Source organism: Lepidochelys kempii, chromosome 2 (assembly GCF_965140285.1).
Source record: "Lepidochelys kempii isolate rLepKem1 chromosome 2, rLepKem1.hap1, whole genome shotgun sequence".
Taxonomy (NCBI): domain Eukaryota; kingdom Metazoa; phylum Chordata; order Testudines; family Cheloniidae; genus Lepidochelys; species Lepidochelys kempii.
The window spans coordinates 65795600-65809985 of record NC_136381.1 but is presented as its reverse complement, the minus strand read 5'-3'; the positions used below and the strand labels follow the sequence as shown (position 1 = coordinate 65809985).

Below are 14386 nucleotides of genomic sequence, written 5' to 3'. Positions count from 1 at the left end.
CTGAACAGGTTATTGGATAACTGTGAACTAATTGCTCTTGTAGTATTTAGTTGAAGTTTATTTTCGTACAACACTCAGACACTCCAGGGCTAGAGAAGTTTTATAGATGATCTATTCATCCATTTGCCCAGGGTGAGAATGTTTCTTAGTGGTTGAGCAGAATGTCATTAGTTTTTCTGTTTTGTTTGCAGTGTTGCTGTAGCTGTGTTGGTCCCAGGAGATTAGAGAGGCAAGGTGGGTGAGGTAATATCTTTTATTGAACCAACTTCTGTTGTTGAGAGAGACAAGATTTTGAGTTTACACAGAGGTCTGCTTCAGGTATGGGAAAGGTACTCAGAGTGTCACAGCTAAATACAAATTGTTAAGCATAAAGTTAACACATGTTGCAAGAGACCATTCAAGGTGAAGTGGGCAGGTAACACCTCTGCAGTCATAGGACAAAGGAGGGTTGGTGGGTTACGGATTGTTGTAATGAGCCATAAACCCAATTTCTTTACTGAGTCCATGATTTTAAGGGTCTAACACAGTTATGAATTTAAGCTCCCAGACTCACCTTCTGAAGGTGTTATGCAGGTTTCCTTTGTGGCCTGAGAGGTCAGAGATGGAATGATCACTTTGTGAAAAGTGTTTGGCCATGGGTGATATGGTGTTTTTGTCTTTTATCATTTTTCTGTGTGAGTTCATTTAAGAAACATAGTGATTGTCTCATTTCACCCACATGGTTGGGGCATTTGATGTACTGGATGAGGTACATCACATTATTGTGACAGGAGTGTATAAGACCCATGGATCCTGAAATGTATGTTGTGCGGAGAGGATGTTGATCATTGTAGCTGTGGAGATATGTCTACTTATTTTGCATCATCAGTCATTACAGAGAGCAAGTGAGTAGCTTGTGCATCTGGAATGGTCCATTTTCTTGACAATGTTGGAGGGCTGTTAAATAATAATGTTGGTTACCAAGTTGGGGCCGATCCTATTGGATGCATAGTAAGTTCTCTTTTATTCAGTGTTAGTATATCCCATCACTAGGCTGCTGTGTAGTACATTGATTATCTAAGTGTAATGAGGGTTGGTGACTTATGCTGGAATATTGAGGGATTTTTAAATGTAAGGTATGGGGAAATAGATTAACTGACGTGTGGGTAGTGAAGGTTCAAATGTGTATTTGCACCTATGCACGGGACCCAAAATCATCTTTTACTTCTTGTTCTTCAAGCCAGTGGAAGCTAAACACATTACTGAGGCAAGAAACAATCACACCTACTCTGATTAATGGAACAACAAATTAACATTAGCCATGAAAAGGCCAGTTATTCAGCATCCTCTCTTCTGCATGCATTGGCTGTGTCTAACTAAATGTGCAGCATTTGGAATAAAAGAGTAACATTTTAACAGAGGACAGAGGAGATCCAAATGAAACAACCCTCCTTTGAGATGACGTCATTTTCCTCCATCTTTATCAGTCTCAAGGAGTGGAGCTCTGTAACACTAAAATGACTCATTGGTGACTGGAGTCCTAAAAATACAAAACGTGAAAATCAACCAGTGCATCCATATCACTAGGAAAATCTCACTTGTCCTCAGGTTTAGCACACTTCTTATTACAGGAAACCAAATTGCTCTAATAGGGCCCAATCCAATGTTCACTGAAATCAAAGAATTTTAAAGAATTTCCAGTTGACTTTACTGAGTATTGGACAGAGCCTATATTTAACCTAATTATTACAAGGTGTTTGAGAGAGCAGATACAGGCAAAACATATGGTGGTATCAGTTGAAAAATTAAAATAATGCAAGGTTCAAAGTACATGGGTTATCCAAGGCATTTGTCTAAAAGCATTGTCTTCTAAACCACAATCTCTATCGTGAAAATTGTTTTAATAGACTTACTTCCCATTTTTGTTTTTCCGCTGAATTTTCACTTACCTAAATAAAGTTTTGTTATCATTATTGTTTTTTCTTCTGCTACTGGAATGCAGCCTTGATGACTCTGTCGCTAAGTGGCTGAGTTGGTCTAAAGTTATCTCCTAATATCCCATCACAGCCTTCTAAAAGTTCTGCACCTTTAACATGTGTCCTCAGTCTTCGAAACTCTTCTATCTGAAAAAGTAAAGAAATGACATGCAGAATATTTTAGATATTTTGTTCACTGTGGGGCCAATGATCTATCCTAAACTCTAGTTGAATGTGTGGTTTTCAATGCCTAAATATCTAAGCACATCAATTCTCATAATCAAGTAATTGTGGGTGGATAAATTTATACACAAAAACTGCATTTGCTTGGGCAAAATGAGTAGCAGTTACAACTGATGTCAACCGATTCGATTGTGTGCATAATGTCCGAAGGGTTCTAGCTCAGACTACCGCTTGTTCTTGAAAAAGTGCTTGCCAAATACTTGGACATTCATACCTCTCCATGCAATTTTAGAAACTTCTTTTGAAAAATTAAATCAGTAGATTAAAAACTGAACATAACTGGGGGAGAAAATGCAGATTAGTGAATGTCTGTATTTTTTAAATTGTTGGTATAACACGAATATGGTATTTTGAGCCAATTATTTTTAAAATAAGTGCCTACATTGTCACTGCAAAAAAATAATTGCACATGCAGAATATGTAGCTGTGTGGGCAAAACAAGAAAGTGTGAGCATATGGTTTTGAAAGCTAATCTCTGCATATCTTATCACCACTTTTTTTAGAGTATATATTCAGGGCCAACCTTTGGGGTGGGCAATTGGTGCAGCCACCCTGAATGTCAACATTTGGGGGTGCCAAATGATCACATTCAGGGATGCCAAATCCCTGGTGTGTTAGTTTTTTCTAGTTGTTGTGTTTTGCTTGTGCATTTTGGGTTGGTGCAGGAGGGGCCACCGAAAATGTTTTCAGACAAATCACCTAAGGCCTGTCGTGCAGGTATTTCCCTATTTTGCATTTCATTCTATATCACCTCCTTTCACCTTCCTCTGTAGCATGGGGTATGGGTCACTTGCTGGAGGATTCTCTGATCCTTGAAGTCTTTAAACTACGATTTGAGGACTTCAGTAGCACAGATATAGGTGTGAGGTTTTTTGCAGGAGTGGTGGGTGAAATTCTGTGGCCTGCGTTGTGCAGGAGGTCAGACTAGATGATCATAATGGTCCCTTCTGACCTAAATATCTATGAATCTATGCGTGCAATAACACAACAGACAGAGGGCCTCTTTCTGCTCTCACTTAGATGATGGTAAATCAGGGATAACTCCTTTAATAGCAGCATAAGTCCTCTGTGAAATCAGAAAAGGTGCCAGAGGGTGAGTTCATAGTGACATATCTTCGTTTGTTAAGCATAAGACAAAAAGTAGAGTCCTGCAGCACTACTGAACCAGTCTGTGCACCTGGCTGCAACAGCACACTCTTTTTGACAGTTTGTTTTAAAATAGGATTTTATATGAATGCAAATCACATGTATTTTAAACAGAAAAGAACATAATAGTAGAAGGAAAGTAACAGGAAAGAGTGATCTGTTAAATAATTAAACTTCATAGAAGAATTACATCTCTTTTCTTTTCTTTGGCATAATAACAAAATATAGAGGATAGATTCTCCCCACTCAGAGTATGGAAATCTCTATAATGATTCTCTCACAGAGACTCCATTGTGTGTAGAAAACCATTCGAAAACTGTGCCATTTTACATTGGCCTCTGTTTCTCTGCCCTAGCACCCAACTCCTCAGCAACCCAACTCCATTGCATCCCTAGACTGGAGCTCCACAAAAAAAGTGATGGCGCCTAGGATCATATCATCATTTCTAGGTAACATCTGTGAGGCCAGGGTGGGGTGGATGGTGGGTATTCCTACCATCCATTCATCCTCCTGAATGACTCTGTTTCCACACCCTCCTACAGCACAGATCCCCCAGCATGCCGAAAGGGCTCTGCCAGCCCCAAGGAGGGAAGGGTGTCACAGAGGACTCCTCCATGCATGTATAATAGAGACCAAGGGGTATGTAAATCTAACCCCAGATTTTTAGGAAAGTGAAGTGTTCCAAGATAGCTAGTGGTATTTTCTAGAATCTTTGTAGCTGCTATATTGGCTGGGGACACAGTTTCCTATTGTAATTCAGAAGATAACCACGATCACTGTTATTTACTGCAAAAAAGTACAGAGCCGCTTCTTTTCATATTTATGTGTTTGATGGCTAGCTCTTCCCTGTAGCTGAGATTCTCTTTCCTCAGAGAGCAGCATGTTGTACCTCTCATAGCTGAGATGTAAGGAAGACAGCTTGGTCTGAAAAGATGAAAGGAGGGAGGAATGGTGGGGCTCTTTTAGAATGCTTTTAAAGGCAGGGCTGTTGTATTAATTTAGCTGGAATACAGATGCCTATTCTTGAAGATTTTTTTTCTATTATTTTATGACTATTTAACTCGAACTGAAAATAAACACATTATAGGCCTGGAGACTGAAGAAGCCTGCAGAAGTCAAGTGCTGGTCGAAGCAGTGAGCGACCTTTCTGAAGGTGGCCTCTTCCACCAGAGCTGAACTGAATCAATACTGGAATAATCTGAAATCACTAGTTTGGGAAGAAGCATTTCACAAGAGCACAGCTTTCATTTGATCTTTGGAGGCTTGGAGACTTCAAATAGAAACAAATCAAGCAGGAAAAGGCCTTTCTGTAAAGCCAGTATTTTGGAATTACCCACTGCTGCAACTTCAAATGTGCTGCAGTATACGCCGGGCTGGATCACATACCTCCTGGAGGCTTTCCTCACAGAGCAGCACCAACACCATTCAGTCAGGAGGGCAGGGTTCACCCCAGTCCCACAGACTGAGTTCTGGGGCCCTATCACAAACCTTTGATCTGCAGAGGGTCAGAGCCATCGCACTGAGATGCACTGTGCCTCTGAATCAGCTTTGGAGCCACACTGTCTGCCTGCCCAATTCCTGGTAGCGTGGTTCCAGGCCAGACACACTGCATGACTCTGCTAGCCATGGCTGTCCTCATGACCACGGAGGAAGTGGCTCTGTGGGAAAGAGGACAGGCCCAGGCTCTATTACCTTTCCCGGATAACTTCCACAGGGAAGAGAAGGGAAACTGTGTGACCCACTGGCCCTGCCCCACCCAATGTGTAGTTTGCCACCCTCTGCCAACCTTCCCATGTCTCCCCCCTCCCACAGATACCACCATTTGCAACACACTCTACAAGGCCCTGCAGAGAAAAAGGATATTTCAGTGAAGGTGACTCCCTTTCCCAGAACACCCATTCCACCTGGGAGTGGGGAGATCCAGGCACAGAGGGTTCCATCCATGTTCAGATCCAGGGTGCATGAGCTGATCTTTTGAATGGAATAAGAAGGCCCAATCCTGGTCCCACTAAAATCCATCCTAACACTCCCTTAGAATTCTACTGAGAACCAATTCAAGCCCAAAACATTAACTATGTAGAACCCTAAACCAGATTAAAGCTCTTTGCTGTATTATAAACACTGTGCAGAAACCGTTCATCATTTATATCACAGCTAATGACAAAACACCATTAGCTTCTATTTTTCCGAATTTTGCTTTAACATTTAGGTCAGTTTTCCTGATTTCATACTTTAAATTTTGCTTTATTCATGGTTCCAATCAAATGGCTATTTTCTTCATAGCACAACACAAACCCAAGAATGTTTCCTCTGTGAAAATCAGCTTTGCTTGGAAAATGGACCCATTATCGTTTAGGTCGTTTTTTGTTTCCAGTTTTGCTTGAAAATTTCATGTACCTTAGTAACACTTTCTATGAAAACAGGCAATTTTTTGAGTGAACAAAATACTATGAATCTCCCATAGTTCTCTATTTTTCGGAACATATTTCCACACCACTCCAGCCCCAACCATCTATTCCAGTGACTATTTATTTTCTTTAAAAATGATTCAGAACAAATGAGCTAGACAAAGGGGCTAGAGATCTAGCCACTCAATTCAAAACTAGCTAACTCTGACAGTGAGTATAGCGGAATGACAGCTGCTCACTGTATCACTGTTAGAAAGCCACATTCTGATTGGCTCAGAGGATGCAATTGTTCTGTGCTTCAGTGAACCACAAAACAAATTCTTCGTAAGTGTCCAGTTACAAAAACAAATTGTCCAGAAAAGTCTGAACAAGCTTTTCCCTATTTTTCCTTTCCTTTGGGAACATAATAAGAGGGAGAATACTATTCTTATTACAATGTTACATTTCTGTAGTACATAGGAATGTGCTCGGCGTCTCCCAAAACAAATTAAGACATTGTCCTTCCCATTGAAATAAAGGTAACATGAGAAGTGAGGGTCATAAACAGACAAGAGAAGGGAAGGGAGGAAGAAGGAGAAGGGGAGCAGTTATCCTGTAAAGGCTTGATCTTCTTCCTGTTTACATCAGTGACAAAAATCCAAGGGCCAGAGTGTGGACCCCTTGTTCCCACTGCTGAGCAGTTACTTGGCAAAAGCCATCCAGACTTAAATAGGACTGCTTGTGAAAACAGATGCACAGTCAGGCCCCAGTTGACTGCTGGGGGAGTAGGATCAGGCCTTAACATCCTGATAGTTCTGTTCCTTGTTTCTTCTTTTGTTACTCAGGTAATTAATAAGTTCTGATCTCAGCAACCAAAGTGACAAATATGTACTGGACCTGATTCTTCTCTTACACTGGTGTAATCAGGAGTAACTCCACTGTGGTCAGTGGAGTATAAAACTATCATAAGTAAGAGGAGAGTCAGGCCAACTGGTTGGAATCCTTATCAGCCACTCATAACTAACTCTAGATCAAACCAGTTTATACTTCTCTACCGTCTTTGTGCCCATATTAAGCAAAAATATGATATGAGTCAGCAGTGTGCCCTTGTTGCCAAGAAGGCAATGGTATATTGGGCTGTATTACTAGGAGTATTGCCAGCAAATTGAAGGAAGTGATTATTCCCCTCTATTCAGCACTGGTGAGGCCACACCTGGAGTATTGCATCCAGTTTTGGTCCCCCCACTACAGAAGGGATGTGGACAAATTGGAGAGAATCCAGCGGAGGGCAACGGAAATGATTAGGGGTTGGGGTACATGACTTATGAGGAGAAGCTGAGGTAACTAGGCTTATTTAGTCTGCAGAAGAGAAGAGTGAGGGGAGATTTGACAGCAGCCTTCAATTACCCGAAGGGGGGTTTCAAACAGGATGGAGCTAGACTGTTCTCAGTGGTAGCAGATGACAGAACAAGAAGCAATGGTCTCAGATTGCAGTGGGGGAGGTCTAGGTTGAATAGTAGGAAACACTATTTCACTAGGACAGTGGTGAAGCACTGGAATGGGTTACCAACGAGGTGGTGGAATCTCCATCCTTAGAGGTTTTAAGGCCTGGCTTGACAAAACCTTGGCTGGGATGATTTACTTGGTGTTGGTCCTGCTTTGAGCAGGGGATTGGACTAGATGACCTCCTGAGGTCTCTTCCAACCCTAATATTCTATGATTTTATGAAAATGAAAATGTGTTGGAATGTACAGGAATGGGAGAGCTAAACGTATGTTACATAAACTGTGTAATCTTTTCCCATTATTTCTATTTTTCCTTCAGCATCACATTATGTTAAAATCATCTGTATTACCAGGTTAATAATAGGAACATAGGAATTGTTAAATCAAAACAGACCAATGGTCCAACCAGCGCAGTATCCTATGTTCCAATGGCAGTCCCCAAATGCATCAGAGGACTATATTCAAAAAGACCCTATAGCACACATGATTTTGTAATACTGCAGTATTGGGGGATATTTCTTTTCAATCCCAACAGACTGATCTTCTTAGTGCTGAAGCATGAGGATTGATAGTCTTATAATTTGTCTCCTCCCTTGTACCATTGCAGATGCCATTATTATTATTTGTATAAATGTCTGATCCAGTTATGAAAATTTAGGAAGCTAATTTCTTCAACAACATTCTGCGGAAGAAAGTTCTACAAATTAATGACAGGTTTCAGAGTAACAGCCGTGTTAGTCTGTATTCGCAAAAAGAAAAGGAGTACTTGTAGCACCTTAGAGACTAACCAATTTATTCGGCATAAGCTTTCGTGAGCTACAGCTCACTTCATCAGATGCAGTATGCATTTGCAGTATGCAGTATGCAATTTCTGTGATGAAAAAAGAGATTTAGTAAACTTCTCTCCACAATAGCCCACAAAATCTATTAGCATTTTCAGTTGTGTGCATTGTATTCAGGGCTTTATATTTACATTCTAAAATATTTTATTGACTATCAGAAAATACAGAATAAAGGCTAAAAATATCTAAGTAGTGTAAAGCAGAATGTCATTCAAGGCCTCAGTCTGATAGCCACAGTATTATTTGATGCATTTGAAGAAGTGGTTTTCTGCCCACAAAAGCTTATGCCCAAATAAATCTGTTAGTCTTTAAGGTGCCACCAGACTCCTCGTTGTTTTTGTGGATACAGACTAACACGGCTACCTCTCTGATACTTGAGTATTATTTGTTTACCTTCATATTTAAGATCTTTTACTTATCATATCATACTAGGATGGTTATAGCAGTTGACATAGATTAATACAGAGTATATTTTTCACAACAGTTATTCTGAGTCTACTGATACCAACAGATGTGTTTTCATTCAATCAGTGCTAAACTGTCATGAGACCTGCCCTTTCAGCAAGAACATAAGTGTCAGACTCATGATTAGATATTTTTAAGTTGCAGTCATTTAATTTAAAAAGCTTTCAGAGTAGCAGCCGTGTTAGTCTGTATCCTCAAAAAGAAAAGGAGGACTTGTGGCACCTTAGAGACTAACCAATTTATGTGAGCATAAGCTTTCGTGAGCTACAGCTCACTTCATCGGATGCATGCCTTTTAATTTAAAAAGTAGCTTACTGGGAGCTCGTGCCTTTATTCTATGATTCAATATGAATTATATTGTTGAATTAATTTCTCATATTAAAACAAACACTGTCAACTTAAAATAAGTTGCAAACAAACACATTTCTTTGTGTTACAAGTAACACCTTCGATTATTAAAAGTGAATGAATTTTTAAAAATCCAGTTTGTCACTGTTTATGCTCTTTTGTCTCTGCTGTTTTGCCTTCTCTCAGCACGGACAATGAAAAATCAGTGCATTCATATTCTATGTTATAGTTAGGTTTACCTTGCTCATTGCTGGTGTTCCTATGATTGGGTTTCAAACACTGCAGGGGAATATTTACGTGTTCAGCACCAACAGTTTCCGTTGGTATTTTTTATTTATGTTGCGCAGAAAGGCTTACATGTATTATAGAAGCATCTTTTTAAAAAAATGGGCCAAATTTATATTGACTGTTCATTTGCTAACTTTTACTATGTAAGATTAAGAAAAGAGTAAGATAAATAAAATAGAGTGCAAAGCAATAAAGTTAACCCGCACTATTAACAATTTTCATTCTCTAGGACACAGTGTCTCCTAGTGTGTCCTTGTTCCCTTAACATCAAAAAGAAGTGATATTTGAAAGCTTTTGATTACAAAGGATTGAATTTCTTTTGCTCATTGATTTCTTGCCTTCACTTTAGCAAAGAATTATTTTAAATGCAGATGATAAATGATAACAAGATTTTTTTCCATCTTTGACCTTTCCACGCATTCACTGACTAAAAAGGTTTAACATTGACTTGAAAAGCCATGTACAGATTTAATGAGATCTTCAAGGAAAACCGGATATAGCATCATGCTGTATATTTGCACGCTATAACCTTTAGCTCAGAACCATATTCTCAGGTCACTTTAAGCACAGTTATTACCTGCAGTTGGGATACAGTCAATGGATATCGAAATAATATCCAGGTAACACTTTCACTGCAAGGTGGGATGGTAAGGGAGCCCTCATATACCCAATAATCACGTAAAAGAGGATCTGAAATTAAAAAGAGTATTTAATGTTAATGTAGTAATTAAGGAGTTTCTATTCATATATGCACAGATTTTATTATAATAATTTATACTTACTCTGTCCAAGAATCTAAAACTGCTAAAATCTACAGAAATGGCTATTATTATCCCTATATTGCAGATGTGAAAAAGCAAGGTTCAGAGAGCGTACGTCCTCAGTCACACAGCAAATATATGACTGAGTGGAAAACCGATTCCAGGTCTTTTGATTCCCTGGTCTTCTGCTCTAACCATTAGTAAGTGCTGCCTCCTTTAGGACTAGACTGTGCCTAGCCCTGCCTGTATAAAAGGGAAGATGAAAGAATTAATTCCTTTCTTGTAGCTTGGTCAGAGGAGATCAGACACAGTTTCAGGCTCTGATCCTGCAGGAAGCTCAGAGCTCTTTGCTAGATTGGGGTTTAAATTCTTGTGCCCCCACAGTGATAGGGCCAAGAGCTGCAACAGAAACCCCATGAGGAGGAACAGGTATGGCGAGGGCTGTAGTTATACACTCCCTCCATATCCACATGTGCACCTTGGTCATCATGAGGAAGACCACTTGCTGCACCCTGTAAAAGTGCCACTGTATGCATTCTCCTAGTTCTCCCGTCGGCATTGTTCCACTGCAAACATTTTCACCCTCACCCAACATGCACATGGGCTTAAAAACACAATCCAGTCTTTAATTTTAGGCAGAGCTGGTAGGCAAGGGTCCTGTGGAAAAAACCAGTATGTGAGCATGCAATTAAAGACTATATCATAATGCATATGCAACAGGGGGCTGAATTAAGGTTGCGTTTGCAGCCTTAATTCTGGCATTTGCTATCTTTTCAGTACTTGACTTTCCAACCTTAAAAATGTTCTTTTAATGTAGTTTTTTGTCTGTAAAGTGGAAAGAGACTGCCACAATGGCGTGGAATTTGACATGGAGGCAGCCCTTACAATGGAAGCTTTGTCCTGGAACAAATTGGTAGAACTGGTCAAAAAAGGGGTCACATTTTCATGACACCCTGCAATGCGGTTGGTTACACTTATTTGTCTTTGTTGGTCTAAGACTTATTTGCTGTGTGACTTTGGGCAAGTCACTTAACTTCTCTGTTACCCATGTGTGATGTACATTTCCTACCATTTGGGGCATGCTTTCCGTTGACATCAAGCCCAACGGAGCTGTGGGGATTAATTATCAAACTTTGTACAAATAGTTGTTTAGAAAAACAGCTCTGTATAAGGAATTACTAATATCTACCCTCTGAAGCCTGGAGGAGGAGAGAGCACTGCACAAAGATAGCACACAACTTTCCCTCTAACCTGGGTCTAATGTCTCCCCCAGAGCCAGCAGGGATGGAAGATTATCAAGCTGGCTGGCCAGAGAGTAGTGGATGTTGCACAATCTTAAAGAATATACTGGCATCCACACTCCCCAGGTGGAATGCTCAGGAAAACACTGTACCTCCACATCACCCCAGGCTGGGTCTGTGCCTCTAGGGCACCAATGAAGCCACTGATGTATGCTGTCACTTCCTGTGAGTATCACAGTTGGCAGCTGCATGGCAGAGGCAGTAATCTTGAAAACAATGATTAGACACAATGAGAATATAATGGGTACTCAGTGGGTAAATTGCTGATAGCCAGACACTGTTCATCTCCACCGCTGGTCAATGGAGCACCCATGTCCTGATCTACAGAGAGTTTTGCTGGTAATTCAGCTGCATTAAGCTATTCTCCAGGAGAGAATGAGTTGCAACAGGATTTTGTAAAGTGGCACAAGGTATTCAACTATTCAGAGCACAACATACATAACAGTACATCTACACTAGTAAGTAAAGGTTTGCTGTATATGAAACAACACCTACCTGGTAATAAAGAGTTGGGATTAAAACAGGGTATTGTTTTGGACTTCCCCTGAAAAATCAATACAAATCCATCTCATCACCAGTTCTCATTAAAAAGATGTTGAAGGGAAAAAAAGAAGCCTTTGAAAGTTGTCATCACAGTAAGCCTTGAATTTCTGTCCCTGGCAACCACTGCTGACAGTCTCCATTGAATCATCATTATATTAGTACTTGCAGCTATACAACCCCTTTATTTATTTATTTTATATTTTCTGTCCAAGGCTACCCAGCCCATTTTTGTAGATCTCTGCTACCTTAGTCTCTCCTTTTGGCACAGAGCCCCCTGTAAGGCCTTGATCCTGCAGCACCTGCATTAGCTTCAGTGGGATTCCACATAGGTGAAGCAACGTGCCTACACACAGGACTGGCCCCTAAGTGAGCTTTGTCCCAAGCAGCCTGTTTACTCCATTATTTCTAAGGGCCAAATTCTGCCCATAGATGCCTAATAGCAGATGGCCTTTGAGATCATGGATGACAACATGTGCATCCAAGGACAGAGTTCACCGCAAAATTGAAATTGTCTTTGATTTTCAAAAGTGAATTTCAAAGCTTTGGGGTTTTTTCCAAAAAGATGCTTTACACCAACATCAACACTTTATAAATGTAAAAATTACCAGTGAGTGTGGGAGGGAAGGGTTATTCCCTGGAGGAATATTTTGTTATATGTTGCATGTGGGTTTGTATTTAATAGCAGACGGCAGGATCTCTGCAGTGGCTGTCTTGCTCTAGGAAAGGGGAAGCATTTTAAGGAAGATCCTTTTAATTGTTCTTTGGTAACATTTGATTTAATTTTTATTTTAAATTGGAAGCACCTGGAGATTATTAACAGGTGCGGGAAAATGAATTAACTAAAAATGCATTTTAAAACAAAGTGTTTGAAATTCAGTTCCCTCCTACCTTTACATGCCAAGTCCTGAGCATCTGGATTTGTATTTCCCACATCAAAATGCCTAACACAAATCCAACCCAAAGCCCATTGACTTCCACTGACTTCAGTGGATTTGGATCAGGCCCACCGAGCAGGAAGTGTTGTGCTTCACTCCGTGACTTGTAAAGCTTGTTAGAAAAATGTGTAACATACCAATTCTAAGTATTAGCGAATATATTATCATAAATTTCTCATTAACCTCTTTTGATTATGGCAAAGTTGGGTTGACATTGAAGATGTGATTTTGGGGTGTGACACTTTATAATATAAGACTATGTTGATGTGCTTAATGCAAATAAAATGTATGTATGCACAAAGAATGTATCATGCTGGCCCACTGAATTCATGAGTACACATTCAGGATCTTCCTATTTTTATCTGTGCTACCAATAGAGTATAAAGCGTTCTATGAAATCTCTCTCTCTCTTACACACACACACACATACACACATGTACACAAACACACACAATAATAATCTGTAGAAATGAATGCTACACCTGGAGTACATGAGATATTGTTCAACTAAAACGAGATTTAAAATTCAGATTAATTAATAATAATACATAATTCCTAAAATTCCTATGGTTCAGTCTTTTCAGACCTATACAATACTTTTCATTCATCGATCTCAAAGCTCTTTATAAACCCAGATCCCCTGAATACCATTCCAATGCCATATCTAATTCATTGACTCTCTTAACAGGGTTCCACTATGCTATAGCCATATTGCAGTTGTGATTTTACCTGGGTGTTCAGTCTGCATATTCTGCTCTTGTATAACTTGAACCTGACAGGCTGGGGACTACTGACAATGGGGTTCTCTGAACATTCAATACAGATCTTTCTTGGTGGTTGAGTTCACATTGACAAAGTATTAGTATCATTAAAAAAATCAATACTTGTGAACCGTTACTGGTATATGAGATTAAAACTTTCCCTGCAGTCAGAATAGGAAATAACAGTACTAATTGTGTCGGATTTATTGTTAAATGTTGACTTTTAATGGTGACCACTGTATTGTGGCTCCCACATGATATCTTAGCACAAACATTTCTGACTTCTCTTTATTTTTCTTGCTTCAGTTTATCTTCTTTGCCCGTCCCCCATTCAGTCCATCTCTGTCAACTATTTCTGCTTCCCTCAGACAATTCCTCACCTTGTACTGGATGTCCTGGAGAATTTCAGTTACGACCTTTAGGCCTAAATGTTCCTTTCCTATCTGAAACATAACAAACAAACAAGCAAACCCAAAAATGAACTTCGCTGCTGTATTGTTTCTGAAAACTAAGAGAAAGGTCAACAAGTCTGGCCAATTCAGTGCTTGTTTGTAGTTAAGTTATACAACCTTGGATTAACCAACTATTCTGGTACATGGCAAATTCAAACAAGAGGTACTAATTCACATACAAAAAAGTCATTGGCCTGAATGAAACTAGATTTAAGTAACTTTAAAACAGTAACAGAAACTGGCAGAATTTAAAAAAAAAAAAGTCAAAGTCAAGGTTGATAAGCCTGAACTCACCTTGTTTTGCCTCCACAGTGCAGCACATGCTTCATGTAAGGGTCAAAGTCATGCAGCATCGTGAGGTATAAATGCCCAGGCTACAATCTGTCCTTACACATTTTTGTTAGAAGAGTACGTAGAAGAGAACTTAGTACACAAGCATGACAGAAACCTTTGA

General features: G+C 39.7%; 1 protein-coding gene across 4 annotated transcripts in view; it reads right to left on the bottom strand.

The window, feature by feature from the left end:
• Window positions 1-239: 239 nt before the first annotated feature.
• CA8 (carbonic anhydrase 8 (inactive)) overlaps window positions 240-14386 on the bottom strand; it is a 57402-nt gene continuing 43255 nt past the window's right edge. For 3 of the 4 annotated variants that reach the window (XM_073331073.2, XM_073331075.2, XM_073331071.1), the window contains 5 exons: window positions 13861-13923; window positions 11737-11785; window positions 9757-9869; window positions 1929-2102; window positions 240-1519 (listed from right to left, as the gene is read on the bottom strand). In XM_073331073.2, coding sequence (XP_073187174.1) covers window positions 1968-2102; window positions 9757-9869; window positions 11737-11785; window positions 13861-13923 — 360 coding nt within the window. In that variant the 3' untranslated portion in view covers window positions 240-1519; window positions 1929-1967. The remainder of the gene's footprint in view (window positions 1520-1928; window positions 2103-9756; window positions 9870-11736; window positions 11786-13860; window positions 13924-14386) is intronic. The other variant, XM_073331072.2, reaches the window with a different exon arrangement.